The sequence below is a fragment of the Aedes aegypti genome, chromosome 3, assembly GCF_002204515.2.
Source record: "Aedes aegypti strain LVP_AGWG chromosome 3, AaegL5.0 Primary Assembly, whole genome shotgun sequence".
NCBI lineage: Eukaryota > Metazoa > Arthropoda > Insecta > Diptera > Culicidae > Aedes > Aedes aegypti.
This window is the reverse complement of record NC_035109.1, coordinates 83,998,311-84,024,667: the sequence shown is the minus strand read 5'-3', so window position 1 is coordinate 84,024,667 and position 26,357 is coordinate 83,998,311. Positions and strand designations below refer to the sequence as shown.

The 26,357-nt window shown below is 38.5% G+C and overlaps 1 protein-coding gene across 1 annotated transcript in view; it reads left to right on the top strand.

Moving 5' to 3' along the window:
- LOC5565984 (relaxin receptor 2) overlaps nucleotides 1–26,357 on the top strand; it is a 263,353-nt gene that overhangs the window by 53,286 nt on the left and 183,710 nt on the right. The window contains exons 2-3 of the mRNA XM_021850982.1: nucleotides 11,980–12,352; nucleotides 12,603–12,888. Coding sequence (XP_021706674.1) covers nucleotides 12,822–12,888 — 67 coding nt within the window. The 5' untranslated portion in view covers nucleotides 11,980–12,352; nucleotides 12,603–12,821. The remainder of the gene's footprint in view (nucleotides 1–11,979; nucleotides 12,353–12,602; nucleotides 12,889–26,357) is intronic.

Genomic DNA, 26,357 nt, shown 5'->3' with positions numbered 1-26,357 from the left:
TTAATGAGTTTTTCTTCAATGTTCACTGTGTTCCAACATTAATGAAGGCCGAATCTTGCCTTCGGCTTATAAAAATGCACTTGAATTTGCTTTGCTCCAGGAAACAAAACGATCAAAAACTGTTGAATTTATAAATCTTAAGTATGGTCTGTTACATGGTCAGCAAAACGCGGACTGTTACATGGACAACAAAAATATTTACATTCCGTACTTGTTTTAATTATGAAACGTGGTTTACGGCCAACCAGCCGAGTGGAAGTTTAACAACTACCGAAAAGCTAAACATTACATATAATTTGCAATTGGATTAGATGGACAAATTGATGTGAAGATTTGCAAATCTTCACATCAATTTGTCCATCTAATCCAATTGCAAATTATATGTAATGTTTAGCTTTTCGGTAGTTGATTTACATTCCGGTTAAAATGATTGATTGACTCTTCATTATGGGAAAATTCAGCCCGAGACTGGTTCATCCTAGTAAAAATGCTTCCATTGTATCGGAAAATCCTTCTAATGTTCAAGATGTCTGGCTTTCGAATTGTTCAGGAATTGTTATTTTTTCCATTCCTGGCCTATGGTCTGCGCCACTGTGCGTCGGTGTGGTATGTTTATCTTGTCTTGCTGGATGTGGATCTGCGCGCATCATGTTCCAAATTTTTGGCAACGACGGTTGGTGATTGACGATATCAAATGATAACACTGCTAATTGGCTTTTTGATATTTGTAGGCGGGAATGAACCCCTCGGAGAAGGCAATGTGTTTGTGGGGGCGCGTGGGTAGTTATAATCGATCACTTTTGTTTCGATACGATATGGTCTGATCATTTGTCGCGGTGCTTTATGGCCCGGTGGCCTCCAATTCATTGGTGTATTTGATTACGGCGGTAATCACACAGTCGTAAATTTTAATGGGGCGATGCTAAATTATCTTTGCTTGGCTGGGAGTAGGATTTCGGGGGCTACAAGGGGATGACAATTGACAGAAGGTATGGCTATCTGGATGGAAATCCATCAATTTTATTCGGATACTGATAGGAGTTGTTGATTGTGGTGAAAGGTTTTATTGTGATTTGCGGGAAAATCCCCACTTACGAATTTTAATATCTAAGTGGATTTTTTGTAGAAGAGATTAACGAGTTTTTTTTTAAATTTCTTTTGGAAGTATCCTTCCAAACATTGCATTTATTTCTTATATCTAGGTGTACTATGTTAAGTAACACCTTCATCCTAATTTGGTAAATCTAAATTAAGTTAAATTAGGATTGATTCAGGCACATAATAACTATGACCAATGCCATATTCACAAGTCATTTACAGCCATATTTTTGCTCTTGCACATCGAAGGCAACTTTCTCCCACTTTGAAAACAAGCACTAAATTTATGACACCCCAAGAATAGAGGAGCCGTCCGAAATATTCATCACTTAGCAGCGCATCGCATTCCGAATAAACAACACCGGATCAAGAAGTCTATCCGAAGAAATATCGTGGTTTACATTATCGTTCAAATGTGGTTTCAAGGTTGCAAGTTTTTTTTTCTACCTCTTCCCAAATTATCAATCATCTGCGAGCAACGATGGTCCGAGAGCTGTTTACCTAAGTATTATCTGCTGTTTACCCGTGGGCTATGTTGAGCTTACTTAGTTAAACAAGATTGTTTGAAGTAACTTTTCATAACTTGTTAAGCCATTATTTGGCGGTTTGTGTGGAACGTGAGTTTGTGGCTATGTGCAAGCTGTGAATGTAATCAGATGAGGTTGAAAAGGCATTAGAAAGTTGAAAAGTACTAAATCTGCTGGAAATGAGGCACCGCTGGTGTTATGGGTTACTTTTATTACATTATTATTAAAATGGATTTGTGCTTTAAGCGAAATACCTGTGGATAATCATTTTGGTGTAATAATGGTTGAAGTAGGGTGAACATCTACTAGGGCACGGGATATTCACTCAGACAAATTTTGAGTTTGTATTTTTCTTGACTTCTCACGGGTTGGCATAACATGTACTGTCTTGCTGTAGACGGATTACATGTCAAATCGGTCAGTCACAGAACTCGACCATCTTCAATTTGGATAGTTTTTTTCACATGTTTTTGGTATGGAAGAATAAGTATTTTTAATAGAAAAATTGATCATTTTGACTCAAGGGTAACTTTGGAAAATGGCCTATACATTTTTGTATGCAACTTATTTGAAAAATTCCAACTCCGAAACTTTTGATTTTTGAGAAAAATGTTCTATGAAGAGGTTGTAGTGAATCGCTTGTACTATGAGAAAAAAAATATTTTATCTATTTTCATAGAAAAATCAAGAATAAAACTTGAATTCTAAATTACACAAAAACCCCATTTTTAATATTTTTCAAATTTTCACCATAGAATCTTGATAGTTAAAAGATGTTTGGGACAAAGTTTCATGATGGAGTAATTTTTAATAAAAAAAGTTTTTCTAATAACAACTTTTGGTCGATTAACCAAATTTTGTTTTTTTTTCTGTCAAAATAAATACGTTTTGATGATACAGTAAGCATCTTGAAATGATTCTAAGCGATAATGATTATATGAATAATTTCACTAGAAGTAGCCATTTTCGAATTACATCGAGATTAATGCAAAAAATATTGTTTAAATATTAAAATAGGCCATTTTCATAAGTTATTCGCGTTTCTTCATTAATGATAATACGTTTTCGAGAGTAAAGACCATATTTCTTGCCACTTACTTATTTTCCTTGATGAAGAATCGCGAATAACTAATGAGAATGGCCTATTTTAATATTTATATAATATTTTTTGCATTAAGCCTGATTTGCTACTGAAAAGGAAATTCTTGATTGATTCCTTGCAGAAAATTTCCATGCATCAAGATAGGCCGAGAAATTACTTGTCAGCAGGTGGCTTTAAACTCGATATAATTTGAAAATGGCTATTTCTAGACCTACTACTTCACCCAGACCACCAGAAATTGGATGATAGTTCACGTTATAACTCGTTTATTCATACTAATTACATCAAACCCGCAAAACACCGTGGATAAAATCGTCAGTTTGACGAGTTTCCTCGCATGAAACTCTTTTTTGCTGAGTTCATTTGTACATTTTGTTTCGTCCCGTACACTCGTACAATGTAAGTCGAATCAATCCGTAGCAGTTTTTGTCTCCAGCATCAAAATACCTGTATTTACTCAATTAAGGGTTGCTGAATCAATTGCCGTTTACAGAAATATCATAGCACGTCTAGTGTTTGAGATATTCGTTGTTGAAAATGCAAAAATTGACTATTTCAGCCAACTTGCATGCAAGTTTGCCAGCTTGTAAGGCAATTTATTAGCTTAATTTGCCGCAGAATTCAAACTTTATGTGTACAACAATACTTATCATCAAAGTTTATAATATTTTTGATGCGAAAAAATTTATTTTTTGATGGTTTAGAAAAGTATTGTATTTTGCCATATAAGAGAAACGAAGAATTTTGTAAGGAGACAGCAAGCATTTTGAAAAGATCGGTTTAATATAAATTTAATCGTGAAATTTCAACCAAAATATCTCTAAAACGAAAGTTTAAGTCCTTTTGTGCATGCTTGGTGGATTAGATCACAAAAAAGTTTGATAAAATATACTTCAAATGTTAGGTAAACATCAATAAAACCAATGTTATATACAACTTTGGCGACCTGTACCTAAAAATTGTGACGTGCTGGGAAATTTCTGAGAACGGCATCAGATTCGGCAACCCCAAATCTACTGGAGACACATAATTTGATCCTTGAGACACACAAAAATGTCATTTTTGTTGCGCTGTGTAAGTTAAGTCGCATAAGATCACAGGTTAGTGCGGTAGAAAGTTTATACACTCGCATTGTATGTTATTATTCATCAAATAATATATGCACGTATATCGCCTCCACTTTTGTACGTAGAAGGCTTTTTTGCGACATCTTATAGGTGAACTTTTGCACATAAAAAGCCTCCAGATGATTTCGTTATACGTACATTTTGGTTGTCTGGGCATATAATCATTATGGAATTGGATGGAATTCGTCTGTACCGTCTCTGTGCTGAAGTGAAGTGAAATTTAAATCTTTTGTTATAGACGATGATCTTTAGCTCTAGATTTGTCTTGAAAATGTCAGGAGAAAGCAATTTCAACGTATTTGCAAACTTAACCCGTAAAGTGGCAGGACGGATCACAGTTCACAAAAATGTTTCGATCTCAGTCAACAGTCTTTCTAATCCAATTCTAATTTAATCTAATCCAAAAAGTTTAGAAAGGGGATTAGTGTACATACATTTTGGTGACTCATCCCTCCATACTGCCCATAAAAGCATAACTGTCCCATATGGAATTAGTAGGCATTGAGAAAATACCGCTCAAAGTTTGAGGTTTGTTTTCTCATACAAATTTTCATAATTTTCTAGTACATTTCTGCATGTCATATGCATTTGGCATCACCACACAGATAACTCATTTTGCTTCTTTCGGTCAGCAAAAAATATAAACTTGAACACAATTCACGTTGTTCAGTTGCTATTTGGATTTCAAGTTCATATAGAGACTGTTATGCCTTTATTTTTCAATATGGGACTGCACCAACTTCATATTTTTCCACAAAATTTTCAAACAAAGTGTGTAAATTTTTGTATGCATAGTAAAGTATATGTTAAAACATGAATGTTGCGATGAAAAAAGGTGTTGGTTCCAAAATCCATGTGGGACAGTTATGGGCAGCATACCTCTCCCCGCTTTTTTTTTTGACTCGAAAAACCTTGGCTTTTTAGTGCTTTTCTATAGCAAATTTAATAACCATCATTCGAACAAAAATGTCATGAAGTTCTCCAAACTGGTCAAAATTATGAACTTAGACCAACGTTGGCATTTCGGACCATGATGGTCCTCTCGAAAGAGGAGACCGGCAATCCGGATTAATATATGTAGCCTGATGCATCCCCCCTGATGGCGCTGGAAGTTGATGCATCCCCCCTAGCCCATCCCCCTTGATGTTTAGTTTGAAATTTTTATGATTTTTGATGCAAAACTATAGTCATTTTGCTTACCATCGTTACCATGTTACTTTCATCTTACCAGAAAGCAATTGGAAACATCCCTTTAAATTTTATCATGCGGACGTCGAGTTCAATATCTTTGAGATGAAAGCTTCTAAAACATCAACGATGGCGTCAGATACTTCACAGGCCTTGTCTCCAGCATACGCCCATATCAAATGATAGAATTGGTTCATACCTGATTCATTGGAGACTTAAACATGTTTTCGAAAAAACGGCTCATTTTGGAGAGTTTTGATTAAACCTTCATATAAGTGTGATAATCGGCTCTGTTTTGCTCAAAATCTATGAGCTAGTATTGATATAAGTTGTCTCTAACCGAAGGCACAAATTTCATCCTCAAAAATCTGTTATAGGCCTCCATATTTATTTTTTATTCAACTTTAACAAAAAATAAAGGCATATCAAACCTATAAGACGCAAATGCCCTCAAAACTATGACCATAGCAAAATATTTGATTGTGATCATGTAAAACACGTTCTCTAAGAACTCCTCCATCCTCTGATACCAAACAAACTCAAATTTTCAACAATAAAGTGTGATTTTTGAAGGTGGAAAGTTTATCACCAGAGTATACGACAATCAGACGCTGTTTCTAGCTTTGGGCGGACAAAACCTTTGCTCTATTACATTATTTAGAATAGTAAGAAAAATATGACAACAATTGTCCTGAATAGCGAAGTTATTTCAGAATATACTACAGTAATTAGAAATAACATTCTCTAGCAAACCCAATGAAAATAACGCTTGTGGATGCTAGATTCACGTTCAAACAATTTTCGCATATTTTATGAGCCATACTGTATATCTTCCATATACATCACAATGATTAAAAAATTCCTTCCTGGCAGAGTTGGGAAAAGTTCTGTAACTACTGAAACTACTGTAGAGAAATGTTCTATTTCCCGCTGCATTTCCCGCATTTACAGCCTTCAATGACACTACCGATTTAGAAAATTCTTGTAGCAAAATATGGTATCCAAGCTACCAAACTACTTTGCCGAAGACACCATCTTTCTAAGTGGTCAGGCTCCTGAGATATCTGCAAACAAAAGTTTCATGCTCACTAGGGTTCCTAGTACCGACCCCTTTTGACGAGTACCGGTTCTACGGTACTGTTACTCTCAGTACCGGTAGTACCGGTAAAATACCGGTACTGGAAGATTTTTTTGCAATATACTTTTTCGAATTCGTCAATAAACACAAGTTTGCTGATGCTTAGTCTTCATTTTTATGAATTATCACAGTTAAAAAATATGGTCCTAAAATAATAATTAGTTAATCGTTCTAAATTTATAAAATATGTGTTCAAATTAGAGTCGATCAAAATTAATAATTTATTGATTTAACGTGTAATCACCTTTACATTCATGAAAATACTACTAAAAATGCAAAGTGTGTTAATAATCATTGTTCAACTGCCATTCGATTGCGTATTTTTATGACAAAACTTTCAGATACGTACAAATCTTTTTTAGTGTTATCTGAATGTTGCCCGAATTTTTGCCCATGCATCGTGAAATGTCAACAAATATTTCGCTTAGAACAGACTTATAATACACAAATTAATTCGAATAATTTCTATCAATATTTTTACCATATTACTTAACACTTCTAAATTCTACAATATCCTGAAACCTTTATATTTGTGCCTAGTTTTCTAGAAAGCTTGATATTCATCATCAGCAGCTTTATTTGTATCTTTTCGTTCAATAACTTCACCTTCAGTCTTTTTAAATGTTCCAAAACCTGTTTTAAACAAGATGCAAACTATGAGCGTACTTTCAACGTTTTAATGTATGGAGATAAACCATACTTCGTGATGAAAAGATGATAATTAGAATAAGCCATTATGTAATACGTTCCTTGGTTGACCAGCAAAATTCGCCATTAATGAACTTAACCAAACTTACGTAACATTCATTGTAAAGGAATTTATTGAACCAATTAATTATTATATTTTACATCAGTACCGAAAATACCGGTACTCAATGTTTTCCAGTACCGATATTTCGGTACCAAAGAATTGTCGGTAGTACCGGTACTTTCGGTACCGGTACTCCCGGTACCAAAACCCTAATGCTCACTAGCTCCGCCTAGTGGCAAAATTTTGAATCAACTAGCTCGAAAAATGATAGTCCTTAACTTACTAAACAACTTTGCCGAAGACGACATCCTTCTAAATGGTCAGGATACTGAAAAATCTACAAAACAAAAGTAAAACTTCCATGCCCACTAGTGCCACCTAGCGGTCGAATTAAATGAGGTACCATTAGATAGCGCTTCACCTCCAGAACAACTGTACTAAAGACCCCAAATTTCTATATTATCTGGATTTCGAGATATGACGATTTCAAACTGTGGTTTCCTCGAACCGTACATAGTGCGTTCATTATTACGCGACTTCCATGTACATTTATTGATTTTACCGTATTATAAAGGGTCATACTGTAAATAGAAACTGTCGAGTATTGTTCTTAAGAAGATTCTTGAGGAATACATTTTGGTTTGGTGTCGATAGATATCTTTGTTGCAAAATGATAGCACAACTGTTGTACAAAGTACAACAGCGCGACAGCCCGAAGGTTAAAGGAAGCATGACACTAGACAACGGACTAGCATGCAACGCCCAGTATCACAGTCGGAAAACATTCCTCACGAAATGCTTTACAGCCTGAAGCGGGAATCGAATCCACACTTCTTAGCACGATGCGGCTAAATGCCTGGTGACCCTAATCGAACTGCTACGAAGCCCACATGCTACGAATTATGCACACTGTAGAAGATTATGGCCAATCACAGCCGAAATTCTTGTTGATTCTTTGTCCATCTTCACTGACTTCAGGCAACCATGGAATAGCAAATATGCATCCGATCAATCCACGCATCTTCAATGGAGAATGCAGTAACATGTGCAGAACCACATTTATTTTTCCTTACGGAGAGCGTATTATTGCTAGGCCAAACACGGCACAAACACGACTCGTTGGCTGATGGATTCCACTAGCTAGTGTTTTAGATTCGATTACGTTCATGATGCTTTCCAGAGCATTTTGTTGTCTCGAAGCTATGGAACGACGTCCGAGGATACATATGAGATAAGGATGTTGAAATTTTGTTAAAAGCTTTTGGACAAACGTTGCACATGCCACTAGGGCAGGGACGAAAAAAATCATGCTCACTATTATAGTATAATACTGCCCATAACTGCATATTTGTAACATTCGACAAAAGTAGGCATTGAGTAAATGGAATACTAAGTGTGTATTTTATGGCAGTATGGGAGGAAACTAAAATTTCTAAAAATTACCAGGAACTCAAAAATGCTTATTTGATGCTAATATTTTGTATAACCCATATTGCATACTAGCAGAAAATAATTCTGATAGAAATTTCATTGCTCTCACATTACGAGGCTCATTTATAATCTCAATGTGACTGTTATACGGTTATAATTACCAATGTGACAAAACATTGGTATTTTTTTTCGAATTTTCTAGAACAATCTCACAAAATTTCAGTAAGTTGATCAAAAGTATTTATCATTTGATGACTCTCCATGGTATTAACTTAATTTTGTCAAAAATGTCGAATGTGACTGTTTTGCTGTTATGGGCAGTATACTCAATTCACCGACATTTATGCCATCATCAAAGTAACCACACCTCCACCAATATGATAGTAGGGGAACTGGGTGTAAAATGCGCCGTTGGGGTAAAACGCGCCACCCTTGTTTTGAACGAACGACGTGCTTTGGGACGCTGTTTTTCACCCGAGATAATGGAAAATGTATTAATATGCTTCTCTATATATACTTTTAAGTGTTTTCTTGGCAAAAATCGTGAAAAACTCGAAAAAACGTTTTTCGCTGTTTTCGTTGTAATTTTGTGTTATTTTCTAGGCCATATTTCAGGTCGATAAACAACAAAACTTTTGAAACTGTCATCGAGAATCGACTTGTGCACTCCCATAGTTCTTATTCCATGCGAAAAAAGTGTTGAATTTATCCTTAAAAAGCGTATTGAAGGACTTAAACTTTAATCAACTCGTGCGGCAAAACGGCCACTCCTATTTCATAACACCAAAACAGCCGTTTGAATTCAAATTCCAGCACACGTAATGCCAAGCTGTAGTTACGTGCCAATGTGAACCTCACAAATGCACATTTTTCGAATCAGCATGTATACTATAATCGAACAATAACATCTGATCAAACGCCCTTATGTATGCAACGTATTTGCAAGCATGATTGCGCATGCGTGCGCGCGAATGACTAACGCCGAGATCAGGTGGCGCGTTTTACCCCGCAAAAAATAAAAATGCAGATAAGCAAGCAAAAAAACGTTTTTTCGAGTTTTTCACGATTTATGCCAGGAAAACACCTCAAAATATATCTAGAGAAGCATTTTATTACATTTTCCATTGTCTCGGGTGAAAAACAGCGTCCCAAAGCACGTCGTTCGTTCAAAACAAGGGTGGCGCGTTTTACACCCAATTCCCCTACTCCAGAAAAAAGAAAATGGATGGCTGTTTCTACTATGTGATAGAAAACATGTTTGTCTATGAGATAAAGAATAAAAAAAGGCTTATAATAATGTTCTTCATAGCTAAAAACGCTTCCTTCCTTAGGGGGCGCGTTTTACCCCCAGTTACCCTACCAATGAAGATGGCACAAAAGTAGATGAGCAAAACAAACAACGATGCCCGTTATTCGTTGGTGATTTTGATTATCAGAAGCAGAAGAGTATCAGTTTTAGAAAATTGATTATCAATGAGGTTCATATTAATTAAAAAATATGCTGCTCTACGGGTAATGGACGATCCGATGCACGGAATCGATTACATTGACGCGTTTTTAGTGTGCCTCGTGTAAAAATTACAACTTCCTGAAGCGGAATGTAATAAAAGTCAAGCTGGTTAGAATGCATATCATTTTTTGTTTTCGAATGGGTATCACAAAGTGGTTGAATAGCAGCAGGTTAAAAGGAAACTGACAATCTTGCGCAAGCGCTTTTCCAATCTTTTTAGTGTTGTCAAGATGAGGATAAAAACAAATAAAAATCAACGAAGATTCTTCCCAGCAAGTATCCAAGTAGGCGAGGGTAGATTGAGTATTTTCGTCCTTGCACTAGGGGATTAGCAAACCAAAGTGAACAGAGGTAGATTTCGACAGGGTGCCGGCTATTTGGCCGAATGCCATTTGGCCGAACGGGTCATTTGGCCGAATGCCGTTTGGCCGAATTCAGAACAAAAAAAAAAAACATTTTTTTTTCAACACTGATGTGTAGTATTCATAAGTGTGGCCCAATAACTGATCAACTAATTAATTTGTTGATCTTTACGATGAGGTAGGATGTCATGTTTGTTGATATATAAGTGCTCCAACAGCAAAATTTATACGATCCGTTTATTCAGGACGAAGTTGTGAACTCGCGTCAAGGTTCTAAGCTTTGGACTACTAACGGTGTGCTAGGACTTGAAGTGATTTAGATAATTTTGTCAGAAATTTTTCCTTCTTTCAAACTAGCCTATGTTCTTTCGATTTGAACTGGTTTCATTATTATTGGAAATAATTAGGTTAAATTTTAAAAGAGAATTTTACCTTCTTTAAATCATTGGCACTCTTTGTAGTTATACTGATATAACAATTATTTGCATCACACTTGCTTAAAATTTTATAAGAGATTTTTCCTTCTTTTGATCATATGCTGTTCTTTCATATTTGAATATTTTTCATAGTTATTGGAATTAATGCTTATAATGTTCATGAAGAGTTTTAATAAAAACATTTATTTTTAGCACAAGGGAGAACTTAAGTGAGATGTCATTCTCCTCCAAGATAAAGATTACAAAGTAATAACTGAACTCTGCGCCGTTGATTGCGTATATCAGTAAACCCGACAATTCGGTAAATACTTACTTACTTGATACTTGATGGGCAACAATTCATTGCTATTGCGTTGAATCTACGCCGAATGAAGAAGCCTTCTCCATTGGACCCGGTCCTGGGCCAATCGCTTCCAGTCGCCCTGAACGTTAAGCGACCTTAAATCCTCCTCAACTGCAAAAAGCCATCTGGTGCGCGGCCTTCCACGGAGGCGACGGCCTCTCCCTGCTTCCCTGCTGAATATTTGTTTAGCTTGACGTTCCTCCGACATGCGAGCTACATGCCCAGCCCACCGCAGCCTGCCGTGTTTTATACGCTTAACAATATCCATTTCATTAAAGACTTGGTATAACTCGTGATTCATGCGACGCCGCCAGATGCCATTGTCCAATTTATCGCCGAGTATTGTTCGCACCATTTTACGTTCAAAGACCCCAAAAGCTCTCCGGTCAACCTCTTTCAACGTCCAAAATTCGTGGCCGTACAGAGCTACCGGAAGAATTAGAGTCTTGTACAACGCGAGTTTGGTCTTCGTCTGTAAGCTGCGGGACTTTAGCTGGTTACGAAGTCCGTAAAAAGCCCGACTCGCAGCTGCAATACGCCTTTTAACCTCGCGGGTAACATCATTATCGCAAGTCACTAGAGTTCCAAGGTACACAAATTCTTCAACTACTTCAAATATATCACCACCTATCACCATCTCACTACCAACATCATCTATGGGCCCACGGTAAATACTTACGTCAAATAAGCTCACTGATTCACTGTTGTAGAGAAGAAACTAAACTTGTGATTGCTAATGACCCGGAACCATTTCGACATATAAATTATTTTCATCAACCATTAAGACTTCTATTTCTAAATTATTTTCATCAACCATTAAGACTTCTATTTCGGGGATTTCCAGTTACCTGACCTATATTTTTTTTTGTTTTTCGTGAAACCTCTAGAGATAATGAATTACCTCATCACTCCAATTAGCTGCACGATAAAGCATTAAAAAACGCTTTCCTTTCATCTATTTACAGATTCTCCGTCCTTCAAGAAGAACTTAATTGAGAGAAAAAAGCTAATCGTCTAGAGGCACAGGAGCCGCACAAGATCTCGGTGATCCGATCAGATGTGCTTTTCATCTCGAACCGCATCATCAACTAATGAGATTAACATTGCCTCCTCCTACTCCAACGGGAAAATATAATGGGATTGGAAAATTAGCTCATTCGCTGTGAAGTGCTCTCCGGAGGATTACGTTAATCTTGCTGCAAGGCTTGTCGCCAAAACGAAATCCGGAGGTCAACCGGGCGACAGTTTTTAAGTGGCAATTTTCCCTGCAAACGTGCCACGGCCCAATTATCCTGAACAGTGATTGTGTTTGCCTGGGGGGTTTGGGGTGTGTCGAAGGTAAAAGGTTTTTGTAATCGTAATAAAATGAAAATGCTTCATAGATAATTGAAAATTGTTCCATGATAAATGAAGCTATTTATCATAACAATTTATATCATGTTAAATAAATTAACTTAAGTTATTTATAGGGCGATCTCATTCGTTTAAGGAAAATATCACAAATTATAATGGTGAATAACTACTTGTGTTATGGATCAGTTTTTAAATTTCTATGCAGCATTTTCACTTTTTTTTGTGCATTAAATAGGCTACCTGTGTCGAAGTGATTACATCCTGGAAAGGATGCTTGGAAAGGTGGGCAACGTCGTATCGAAGTAACGCCAAATCGCAATCGTGAAGAAGAGTTACTTTTGTGACAAGGTGAAAAATTTGCTCCGGGAAAAGTTTTGGAGCGTTTACGGAATTTCAATCAAAGGTGAAAATCGAGAGAAATAATTTTCTTCCGCTGAGAACACCCTCTGAATCAATGTTGGCCGACATGGAAACGGTGATTGGATTTTTCCTGTGGCTGCTGGCGATCGGATTACAAAGTGGTAAGTGAAAAGTTGATTAGTGTTTGATGTGATGGGAAAGCTCATTTCTGGTTGATTACTTCGAAGGCAGCTTGAGACGGGAAAGTGACACGATATGATGTATTGAGCTGAGCACAATGATTTTGTGACGACGCACTTCGGCCCAGGAAGCTGATTCACAAGGAAAGATGTTATAGTGGTGTAGCAAGAAAAAAATGTCAATTACTCCAGTAGGAATGTAAACGTAAATGTATTTCTTATTGTGTAAGAAATGATTTCAGATACCCAGAAAATTTTGATCAGTATTGTTATCCCTATATCACTTCGCTTTTCAAATCTCTAATTAACGCCCACTGGAGCAATCAAACTTCAGCTCGTGTTATAATCGTTATCTTTATATTAATTTGTGGCGTCATAAATTAAACCCATGATTGTGCTCTCACAGCACTTAAAAGCGATTAAATCTTCATTGGTACTTATGTCGGCCCACTTCCGGAGAAGAAAAGCCAGATATATGATAACTGCCTACCGCCAACCTCTTCCATGGAAGCTCATCGTAAAAGTATAAATTACCACTGGAGATTGGGCTTGGAGTGTTTCCCGGTGGGCTAGCTAACCTTTTCCGGATCGGGCACTTTCGCTACGGTTGGATAGCAACAGCAGCAAACCAATCGAGGATGCAATTAAAAAAACCCAGGAGAAAAATAAATATTTTCTCAGGCACCTACTCGTTCATGTTTGGTGTGTGGAAAAACGAGATATGGATTCGTCTATTTTCGTTTGGAAGAAGGATAGCGAAAGTATTCGATTCATCTCTGGACGATTTTGGAACTGGCTGTTTAAACAGATAGTTTTTCAATTACTGCAGGTGTAATTGTTGACGATGCAGATTTGTCAATAAGCGAAGAAGTTTGGAATGAAATGTGAGTGAATTTAGTGTTTTCTCAGGTCTAAAATTGAATTTTGATAGATAAACTTTAAAGTAGATGGAGTACCGTGTACCTTTTAATTCCGCTCCTAAATGCTTATCTTTGACAGATACGCGTATTTCGACTACCACTTGCAGTCTTCTTCAGTGTCAGTTACTCGTATCCACTCGAGTGGATACGAGTAACTGACACTGAAGAAGACTGCAAGTGGTAGTCGAAATACGCGTATCTGTCAAAGATAAGCATTTAGGAGCGGAATTAAAAGGTACACGGTACTCCATCTACTTTAAAGTTTCTCTATTTGAGATTCTGCTCAGAGGATTCGAACATTCATTAAAGAGTTGAATTTTGATGTTCTATTGTATGATCATTTCTATTGTATCGGCTCGGTTGATGAAATAAACAGAGAAAATTTTAGCTTGGAAAACTTTTTCTCATAAACTTTGAAAGCTTTTTCCCAGAATCTTGTAATGTTTCCTCTCAAATGCTTGGAAAGTCTTTCTGTCGAAAGCATGTAATGCTTTTTTTCAATTTTTCCTGAGTTTTAACATTCGGGCTGTCGCGCTGTTGTACTTTGTACAACAGTTGTGATTTATATGCTATCATTTTGAAACAAAGATATCTATTGACACCAAACCAAAATTTATTCCTCAAGAATCTTCTTAAGAACAATACTTGACAGATTATATTTACAGTATGGCCCTTTATAATACGGCAAAATCAACAAATGTACATGGAAGTCGCATAATAATGAACGCACTATATACGGTTCGAGTAAACCACAATTTGAAATCGGTATAGCTCAAATGCCAGATAATATAGAAACTTGGAGTCTTTAGTGAAGTTGCTCTGGAGGTGAAGCGCAATCTGATGGTACCTTTTTTAATTCGGAATTTGACCGCCAGGTGGCACTAGTGGGCATGGAAGTTTTACTCTTGTCTTGCAGATATTTCAGAAGCCTGACCATTTAGAAAGATGGCGTCTTCGTCAAAGTTGTTTAGGAAGTTAAAGACTATCATTGTTCGAGCTAGTTGATTCAAAATTTTGCCACTAGGCGGCGCTTAGAAAGCTAGTGTCTTCGGGAAAGTAGTTCAGTAGCTCAACGACTATCATTATTTGAACCAATCAATAGGATATTTTGCCACCAGGTGGCGCTAGTGAGCATGAAATTTTTGTTTTGAGGATACTGCAGGATCTTGACTTTTTAGACAGGCACCTTCGGAAAAGTTGTTCAAAAGCTCAGTTGCTCCTCAGAATTTGAAAAGTTTCTCTTAGATGGAAAATTCATCTACAGAATTTTCAATTTTTTGCTTCTGTTCCTTGAAAAACAGCTCATCAGATATTTCGCAAATATCTTCAAACGTTTAAACTCAGAAGCTTAAAAGGCTACTTCTCAAAGGCGTGGAAAGTTTCCCTCAGAAGCTTGAAAACTTTGCTTTAGTAGCTTCGAAAGCTTTGCCTCAGAAGATTATCTTCAGAATTTCGGATGAATTTCTCTCAGCAGGCTTTACTCAGAACCCTGGACAGCTTATCCTAGAAGCTTGGGAAACTTCTCCACAGAACATTAACTAATATCTCTCCAGAATAATGGAAAACTTCCAATCGGAAATTTCAAAACTCCTATTCTTTGATAATCAAAGCCTTGAAAAACTACTCCTCAGAAGCCTGGAATGGTTCTTGCTCAAGCATGTAAAACTCATTTCAAGAAGCTTGGAAAGCTTCTTCCTAGAAAATTGGGAACTTTCGTCCTAGAAGCCTGAAAAGCTTCCTCTCAGAAATTTAGAATGTTTTTTCTCAGCAGCCTAAATAGTCCCTTCTCGCAAGCTTTGAATGATATTTTTTTTTATTGCATTTTTTTTCAACAGCTTTTTCTTACAAGCTTGTCGCCTTTCGCTGATAATAATGATGTTTTTTTTGATTTTGAGATTGCTTTTTCTTAGACGCCTTAAAAACATTTTTTTTCTTTTTGGCTCGAACCTTGGCTTACTACATACTTGAAAAACTTTTTGGCAGAATATTGGAATGATTTTTTTCTTTAAATGACGTAAGCTTCTGCTTAGGAGCTTGTCGATGTTCTGCCAAAAATTTAGGTTAATTCATTTAATCTATTTCAGAAATTTGGAAAGGTGTTTCAGATATTTGGAAGTTTTGACGGTCTTTTCTCGAAGCATATAAAAATGTTTCTTCTCAGAAGCTTGAAAAAAATTGTCTTTGGCATTCAGATTCTATGTCAAGACATTTCTAGAGTATTCTTCTCAGAACCCTCATGGCAAGGAAAACTTCCTTGCGGGAGCAAGCTTCTCTTCAGAAGCTTTCGAAACTGCTGTTAAGGAGCCTGGAAGGTATCTCCTCAAATGCTTAAGTCTGCTTCTTAAAAGATTGGAATTTATTTTAAGAAGTTTGCAATATGATTTCTGTGAAAATCATCTCCTCAGAAGTTTGGGAATTCTTTTCACAGATCGTTTGTTGTCTTCAGTTACGTCTGAGATGCTTGGAAAATTTCGTCATAGAAAACTTCTAAACTTCTTCTTACTCACTAAGATTTGCTCAGCCATTCTCAAAATTTCAAGTTATGAGTGTAGAAGCGTAGAAAGCTTTTTTTTTCAAAAGCTTGGATCCTTCTTCTTCTCCGAAGCTTAAAACTCCCGATTTATCTTCCGAAGTTTGGAAAGCGTCTCTTCAGAAGCTTGAAAATCTTATTTTTAGATGCATGGAAGGTTTCTACTCAGTTCAAAAGCTTGAAAAGATCTCAGAAGCTTGAAAACCTCCTCCCCAGAAATTTGGGAAGCTTCTCTTCAGAAATATAGATAACTTATCTGAAAAAGCATGAAAATCTTGTCCGAAAAAGCTTAAAAAAGTCCTTGTAAGAAACTTGAAAGACTTCTCCTCAGAAACTCATGAAGCTTTCTCCTCAGAAGCTTTGAAAGCTCATTCTCAGTTCAGCTTGGGAAACTTCTTTTTAGAAGCTATGAAACCTTCTTCTCAGAATCAGAGTAAGAATTAGAAGCAGAAGCAGAAGTTTTGAATCTCTAAATCTCTGAATCTCTGAATCTCTGAATCTCTGAATCTCTGAATCTCTGAATCTCTGAATCTCTGAATCTCTGAATCTCTGAATCTCTGAATCTCTGAATCTCTGAATCTCTGAATCTCTGAATCTTTGAATCTTTGATTTTTTTTACTAATCAACCGGACATTTTATTACAGGAATCTTAGTTTAACCCTTCAGTCGTCGCGCGGTTTGCCACCGTCAGAACCACCACGCTAATGCTGTGTACGGTAAGCGCGGTTTTTTCACCACTGTTGTACAAAATACAACAGCGCGACGACTGAAGTGTTAAATGCATAAGCCGAAATTTGCACAGCCTAAGTCAGGATTTAAAATTAGGTGTGTTGAAGTGTGGAATGCTTCTTCTTAGAAGCTAGAAAGGAATTTAGTTAATAAATTTGAATGTATCTGTCTAGAAACTTGGAAATATTCTTCCCATAATCCTGAAAGGGTTTTATTTTCAGAACACTGGACGTTTTTTTTCTGCTTTTCAAAATAGTGGTTAAGTTTGAGGCTTGAGAAATTCGACCTCGAAAGCTCTGACAGTTTCCCCTTAAAAGATTGATTAAATTTTTCTTAGTAGCTTTAATAGCGCATCAGACAGCTTCTCTTCAGAAGTTAGAAAACTGCTGGTGAGAAGCTATTCCCCCGAAACTTGATAAGTTTTTCCTATAAATCTTGAAAGGGGCCGTCCATCAACCCAGTGGTTATTTTTTGGGATTCCAGACCACCCCGTCCCCCTCGTGAACATTTGTTCATACACAAATTTGGAAATCCTCCTCCATTAATGATCACGTGATTTATGTACGACCCCAAAAACGTCTTCTTGAAGTTTCTTAAGCTGAGGCTGAAAAATCTATCCTTTGAAGCCAGGAAAACTTCTAGTAAGAAACTTGGAACGTTTCTCCTCAAAAGGTTTTGAAGCTTCTTCTCAGAGTCTATGAGTACATTTTGCATGTATGGCACCTGTCCGTATACATATGGCCTCCACTTTCGTGCTCTAATTCGCAACTTCATACGATTGTGTGTTTACTGGGTGAGAGCCTTACCCCAGGAGACAGTGATCGAACGTAGGGAATTGGAGGAGATCGCAACAGAAGACGACGTGAGGGGTGCACTGTTGTCTAAATGCAACCTGGAAGAAACACCGCAGTCCATCTGGTTGAGGAAAACGTACGGGGGTATGCAAATAGCGACGATCTGATTACCAGTCAGCCAAAAAACTCGCCGAGGCAGGAAATTAGGACGAAGATAACGCAGGTGAACCTCAACCGTACAACAACTGTCGAAAACGGAAACAAAGTGCGACGTTACAATCATTGCAGAACCGTATCGGATTTCTCCCGTGAAGGTGTGGGGTAGCAGACTGACCAACACGAGAGGATACAGTTTGCTGGAGGCTTTAGCGGAGTTCGACGTAAAGCTGTGCTACGACGGTCTCGCTTAGCTTATTTCGCAAAGACGGCATGGAATCCATCATCGACGTGACCTTTTGCAGCCCATAGCTCATCACCAATATGAACTGAAGAGTTAGCGAAACATACACCCACAGTGACCATCAAGCGATCCACTACTGCGACCAGAGAAGTTGCGCAGTATTTTAGAGGAGAAATGGAGAACGTAGAAGGAAAACAAAAGATTTGGACAAGAATCTTTTCGTCGAAGTACTCCGAGTAGTAAGCGACGCTCCAAACATGGATGCAGAAGAGCTGACAGAAGCGTTGTCGATAGCTTGTGACGCAACAATGCCAAGAAAATTGGAGCCAATGAATCAGCAGCGTCCTGCATACTGGTGGATCGACAGACTCAGCACCCTCCGTGCTTAATAGCCAGAAGACGCGTGCAGAGAGCTAGAGCGGAAGCCGCTGTCAAAAGCCGCGTTCAAACGGGAGACCGAGATGAGTTAATCGAACTGCTACAAAGAGTTGTCTCTGGGGCAACACCTGGGGCTGGGGCAACGCCTATCGAGTAGTTATGGCGAAGATCAATGGCCCAGTAACAGCAGCTGAAATGTGCACCGACAAACTGAAGTTGATAGTGGACGGTCTCTTTCCTACGCATGCTCCCACCGCGTGGCCACCCACATCGTACGTTGACGTACTTAGTTGAAGAAAATGTCGGTATCCAAGTTTCAAACACCGAACTGATAACGGTTGCGAAAGGATTGAAGCTAAACAAAGCTTGCGGTCCAGATGGAATTCCTAACATAGCGCTTAGGGGAGTAAGCATGGCGTTCCCAGACATATATAGGACCGCGTTGCAGAAGTGTCTATCGAAAGGCTGCTTTCAAGACAGATGAATGTGAGAAATGCCATCAGAATGGATACAATGACCAAGTGGCAGCAGGAGTGGAACAACTTGGTGAAAGGAAGATGGACAAACAGGCGTGTCCTAACGTGTAGAAGAGAACGACCAGAAAACATGGAGAAATTAACTTCTTCCTGACCCAGCTTTTGCCAGGCTATGGATGCTTCCGGAAATCCCCACATTGTTCGACCTGTCCAAATGTCGGTGAGACAACGGAGCGTGTTATATTCATTTGCCCTGGATTCAGGGATATACAAAGTGAGATGATGTCAGAAACCGCAAGCATCCTAAACCCGTACAACATCGTGCAGAACATTTGTCAGCATGAAAGCACTTGGAATGCTGTGAACAGAGGGATTACGCAAATTATGTTGTTGCTGCAAAGGATATGGCGTGAAGACCAGACAGCGTCCCGGAGATCAGAGTAGGCTAGATCCTCCGTCGGTGACTAGATCGAGTAGAGCGGGTGGAGCGTAGTATCAGTAATAAGTTGCCTGGGCACCAGCAAATCGTAACTCATCCTCCAACCGGAATTGCAGAACCGACCCTGGTACTTGGCCGACCAACGTAGAGTTAGAGTAGGCTGAGTCCACCACCGGGGTCTAGCTGAGTAATTCGTGAAACAGCTCTGGAAAATGGTCGTCGGGGCGCCTGTGAACCGGAAGTTTCCCTCCACCGGAATCTCAAGACCGACCTCGGCATCAGCTTGGGTTGGCCTCAGTTCGGGAGATCTTCCGCCGCCGGGGAAGATAGATCCACCGCCAGGAACTACTTTGAGTAGTCCGTAGCGTATTACCGGCTTGAGTCGTCGAAGCACCAGTGAACCGGAAGTCATCCTCCAACCAGAATCGTTCGACCAACCTCGATATCCAACTGGTCAACCAAAAGAGCTTGAAAAGTAGCAGCGGAGAACGAGTCGTCGTAGAGTAGCGAAGCGCATATGAGCGTCCAGTAGAAGTTCAACAGGGCTCTGACGTGAGGCCAGCCCAAGAGTAGAATGCATCATCGCAGAGGAAGCTGTGCAAAGTCCCCGTGAGATTTTCAACTGCTAATTGGGCAAAACGAGTGGTCGCAGAGACTCCGTATAAATGTCGTAGTGAGCAGCGTTTTTGACGACATTAAGCTCCAACAGCGAACAAGCAGAACAGCTAGAGGCTGAGACTCACGAATTGTATGAGCACTAAGGCGGTTCAAAATTTAAAAATGTTTGAAAATCTGATCTCCCATATACTTCATACCATCCGTACCATAAAAATAGTGTTCTGTGAAACTTTCAGCTTTCTAGGATGGTGATTAACTTCTTCTCAATGGCTGTGTCAACACACCAGACGCTTGGTTTGCTTATCCTCAGAAGTGTGAGAATTATTTGTAAGAAGCTTGAAAAGCCACCCGTCAAAAACTCTCAAGCATCGCTTTAGAAGCTTATGGAAGTTTCTACTCAAAAGCTTGGAAAACTTCTCTTCAGAAGCTTTAAAATTTTCTCCTCAAATGCTTGAAAAGCTATTCCCCCGAAAATGATTAACCTTCTACTCCAAAATTTGAGAAACGTCTCTTCGTAAGCTTGGGAATCTTCACCCTAGAAGTAATGAAAGATTCTTATCAGAAACTCTCCTAAGAAACTTGCAAAACATGGAAGTAGAAGCAGAAGCAGTAGCAGATAAAGAAGCAGAGGCAGAAGCAGAAGCCGCAGCAAAAACAGAATCACTGATTCTTCGAATATTTGAACCTACGATTCGATTTTATGAGCACAACTTTTATTAAATCGATTTATGGTATCATACGGACGTTCATATCCATTCTACGAATCGTTCATCCTCAATGAATGGTAGCTTCCGGCACCGGACCAAATCATGCCGTTTAATTCGTACACCTGAATCGAGTAGCACACCACTTGTTGTGTGCCCCACCTAGTAGTTTGCCATTGCGACTACGGTGCGATAAGCTGCTAGCTGGATAAAACGATTTCCCTCCTCAGAATAAATATTTGTCTGCATCGAAAATAGCCGATAGCGCGAAACAGATTTCCCACCCAGAATCAGATATGTGGCGGCCAAAAATACGTGAAATCACCTGTTGAGGTAAGTCGGATTGAAGCTCAGCACGCATTCACTGATGGTTTCCGGTCCAGAATGTGAGAAACTATGGAAAATTGGAAACATTTTGTACCAGCAATTTTTCAAAGCGTACACAGATGAACATAGATGAAATTGATAAGCCCCATGACTCATTGAAGGGCTAAGCAATTGGCAATAGCATTAAGCAATTCACACAAATCCGTAGGTGGACGTATGAGACAGTTGTATGAGGGTTGCCTCTTTCCCGTCTGTAACCAAAGTCAAAGATTAAACAGTGATTCATACTTCCTCGAAGATCTCAAGCCGAGAGAATTTGTGTATAATAATATATTCCTGTAAAATAAACATATTATCAGCATGCACCACATTCTAAGCTCACTGCAAATTCATTGCGGTATCTAAATGTTTGCTTGATGAACTACTGCTGGCTGATTCATCGCCAACATTAGTCAATTTTTCGTCACTTTACACGTTGCGGTGGAACGTCCCACCCCGGGGCAATCTCTTCAAACACGCAGATATAATTAGTCAGATTTGTAATTTAATAGCTCTCATTGGGCAATTAAACCGAAGCGCCAACACGCTGTGCCCTGTGTTGTGTTTTTGGAACAAATTATGCGGTGGCAACAAATTATAGTCTCCCAATTATGAACCTTCCGCTACAAATTAAAACATTATACAATCCTGTCGTTTGCTGAATTGGTCCGCTTGTGAGAGGATTGGGGGGCAATGGGGATGCCATTATCATAACAATTTTCCGGATGCGACACACGACTAAACGGGCGAACGAATAGGTTGAAGTGCCCTTATACGGGTTTGACGATCCGAGGCCGTCCTCTAGTTTTGAAGGGCGATGGAATCTGGGTGCGGTATAGGGATTGTGACAGGCGACCGTTGTGATTTCTGTGTTATCTATGAGGCGGTCTTCTTCTGCACGATTGCCACCAGTTGACCATACAGGCAGAGCAATCGTAATGTAGTAATATTTAGATATTATTACTGTTACCGGCGGGGATAGGTTTCTACATTGGAGTATGTAAATGTGGACGTATGGTGGCAGTGGTCTGTATAAACCTTCTGGCTGTACATATAGGTACAGTGTGGTTCAAAAGTATTACACCATTACTGTTACAGTCGAAGCTTGTCATAATGACATCGCAAAGGACCGTCGTATTAGAGAAATGTCACTATAGAGAACAAATATAACCTCAAAATATTTTTCAAGGGACCAAAAAATGTCGCTATAGAGAGCTTTTGTCGCTATAAAAGTTGTCGTTATAACGAGCTGCGACTGCATGTACATGTAGATACAGGCATACATGAGTTGCAAAATGGTGTTACCGGCAAAACTGTTGACCGTGAAACGGTAGTGAGACCACTGTCAGTTCCCTCGCAACTGAGCGATAACCGCCGAGTGGAATGACAGATCGGAGAAAAACAAAATATACCTCAGAAAGAAAACAGTAAAAGCATTACAAAGCAGTTCTTTCATACCATTAGAAGTAAAAATTGATGCTCAAGCTAAAGTATAGTTATCTAGTAAATTCCAAGTATATTTGCAAGTGTAAGTGAAACTTAGTAGTGAATTTAATAGTGTACAGCTTTCGTATAAACTGATTGAATTTATTTCTTTAGATATTACAGTGAATTAATCTCGAAATTGCCACGCAGTAAGTGGAGAGTCGGTAGTTAACTGAGGTATGTTTGTCAGGAACTGTAAACCAATTCTTTGCCAATTTGAGATAAACTAAAACACCCACGTGAAGTAGTTGTAAGAGTTATTGTAATATTTGAACATGTAGGACAGCATTTGACGGTGTAACAGTTAAGCAAATCTCAGCGAAGAATCTAAAATAAAACACTGAAAATGTAAGTAAACTGTATACTGTACTGTGAACTTTGTAATCATTAAGTCAACAAATTACAGCTTTGAAGCTGCTAAGTCTGCAACTGCAAGGAACGGTGTTTGTTCGGACTATCGAGAACATTCTTCAAAGATTTTCATCCGAAGTTGGATGATTGTTGCCCATCGCCCATCGCAAGTTGATTACCTGGAAGATTTTAATCAATCGAACGACCCACGACTGAAGATCACTATCGTCATCACAGACCTATCATGCCTAGAAACGGTAAAAATGTTACAAAGTCAGAGGGTAAAGATGAGCCGTGTAAGAAATGTTAAAATGGGATGACGAAAGTTGGGTCTGCTGTCGTGTATGTCAAATGTGGGGATACTTTCAGTGCGCGGGTGTGAACGAATCGATTGCAGAGAAAAGTTGGAAGTGTAGTGATTGCCTTGCCGACTGGGACGGTATCGACATTACATCGAAGTCGGGAGTTTCGTTCAACGAATCATCGGTAAGCAAGAGCTGTAGTCGAGCATCACAAAGATTGGAGCTCAGTTTGCAGTCCCTGGAGGTGCACCGAAAGCTCAGTAAATTGCGAGCTGTTGAAGAGCGGAAGATGAAGGATGAAGATGCAAGGCTGAAAAAGCTGCAATCGGAAGAAAATCTGAAACAACTGAATGAAGAGCAGGAATATTTGAAGCAAAGGTACGACCTACTGATGCAGATTGAGGACGAATAAGATCCATCCAGCCGACGGAGCGGAGTGAGTCTGAAGAGCAAGGGGAGCACAGCTAGGAGCGGTGTTAGTGTGAAGAGTAATTCAGCCCACAGACGCTCAGACGGTTTGACCAACATAGACTCCGCCCCCAAGTTAGTCAAACCGATTTATGTTGATTCAACCGTTTGACCGACTGTCAAGGTTGGTTGCAGCAACACGATATTTCTTCGCATGTTTTTAGACTTGCCGAGAGTATAGTGAATATGAGATTATTATTTTTTCGAATGCTGTGGCTGTGAGGGAGAAACTTTTCGCGATTTTCTGGCAATAATCGCAGTAAGGAAGAGAAGAACTTTCAACATTTAAGTACCGGACGAAATAAATATTTAAGAAGAATTCAAGTTATAATTCGTACGGAACATTCCGGCAAAACTCAGAAATCATGACGGGTCTCTTTCGGGAAATATTCTGAGCAGTCATTGATATGGGAATGACCAAGGGATTTTTTTTTTCAAACATTCTATCCAGAATCTTTTAGTCGCTTCCCCTAGTTATTTTGATTTGAAGTTTTTCCAGGAATCCATAAGCTATACTAAGGATTCCACCAAAAGCTCTTCCTGGGATTCTACCACGAATTTTATCAATAATTCCTTTAGAAATTTAACCACATATTCAACCAGAAATTTCTCCGGGGAACATTCTTCAGGTTCCTTTAGAGGTTCCTCTACAAATTATTGTGGATTTCAACCAGTGATTCCTTCAAAGATCTGCTCAAAAAAATCCCAAGGAATTTCTTCAGGGCTAACTCCAAGGCTGCTTCATAGAATTCCTCCAGATTGTTATAACAATTTTTTCAAAGATTTCTTCAGAAATTTCTCTAGAAGTTAGTTCCAAGGATTCCATCACGCGTTACCCAGGAATCGCATCACGAATTCTTTCAGATACTTTTCGAGGGATTTCTCAAAAAAAATCATCACCAGAAATTCCCCCAAGGATTTCACCAGGACTTTTTTAAGGGCTTGCTCCTAGGATTCCTCCTCAAATTCCTCAAGGAGTTACATCAGAAAATCCACCAGGAATTTCTTCAGCAATTTTTTCTAGCAATTATAATTATTCAACAGATTTCTCCAGGGATCTATAAAAATTCTTCCCAAGGGATTTCTCCAGTGGTTCATCCAATGCTTCCTTCATGAATTCCACCAAAAAATCCTCAAAAAATTCATTTAAGAATTCCTCCAGCGAAACTTCAAGCATTTCTATACAGATACTACCCGCAATTTATCTAAGGATTCATCAAGTTCCTCCAGGGATTCTACCAATAATTCCTCCAAGAATTCTATCAGAAAGCCTTCAAAGATTTCAAGAGAAATACTGCAAAAAAAATCATCAAAACTTGATCAGTAGGCATTCCTTTAGAGATTCCACTTGTAATTTTTTGAGAGGATCCCCCAGGTTATCCTTCGGTATTCCTCTAGAGAGAATCATCAATATTTTTTTTTTTTAAACTCCATCAGTGTTTCCTCCAAATATTCTTCCTTCTGAAGGGCATTCGTCCTGGGATTTCTGCAGGAATTACTTTAATAATCTAATATAAATTTCTCCGAGGATTCCTAAAGGAATTTATCCATCCATTCCATCCAGTATTTCTGGAAGGATTTTTTTCCAAGGAATCTACCAGGAATAACCTTAGAGAATCTTTCAGAAACTCCTTCAGGGATTGCTTTAAAAGTTCTTCCAGAAATATACCAAGGAATCTCTCTAGGAAACTCTCTAGGAATTAATCTATTGATTTCTTTGGTGATACCTCCAAGAATTTCTAAAGATATATCTTCATGGATTTTTTTTTTCATCCTGAGGCATTTAGAGAAATGTTTTTTTGAAACATCAGTTAACTCCCTTTAGGAATTTATGATAATCCTGAAGCACAATCCTAGTAACACCTTTGAAGTATTTTATGGTTGAACTTCGGGCGAAACTCTGGTAGATGTTTTCTGGTGGTATTTCTAGCGAAACTCTGATGATATTCATTCTTCGCGGAAAATTACAGGAGATATAATTAGGGAAAATACTGTTGAAGTATCTGAAGGAATTACTAGTGGAATCTTTATAGGAAATTGTGGTCAAATCGAATAGGAAATTTGTTATTGTATAATTGGAATTCATCTTGGTGGCATCCACGAAGGTCCCTCCCAGAGGAATCCCTGTAGGAATTCCTGTTTTTAATCCCAGGAGGAATTCCTGATGGAGTCACTGGATGATATACTGGTAGATTCCCAAATTACATGTAAAACTATTATTATAAATTTCTGGTACTATCGCTGGAGGGTTCCTGAAAACCCCCAAGAATCCCTGGAGTTATTCAACGAGAAATTCTTTGAAAAATCTGGAGAAATCTTTTAAGGAATTTCAGACTACCTTGAAGAGTTCTTGGATGAATCTCTTGAAGTATTCTCTAGAAGTTCGGATAGTATCTCCTAATAAATTTCGAAAAGAATTCATAATAAATTAATCCAGAATAGCCCTAGAGGGATTCCTGAAGAATTCCTGATAGAATCCCTGACAGAACTT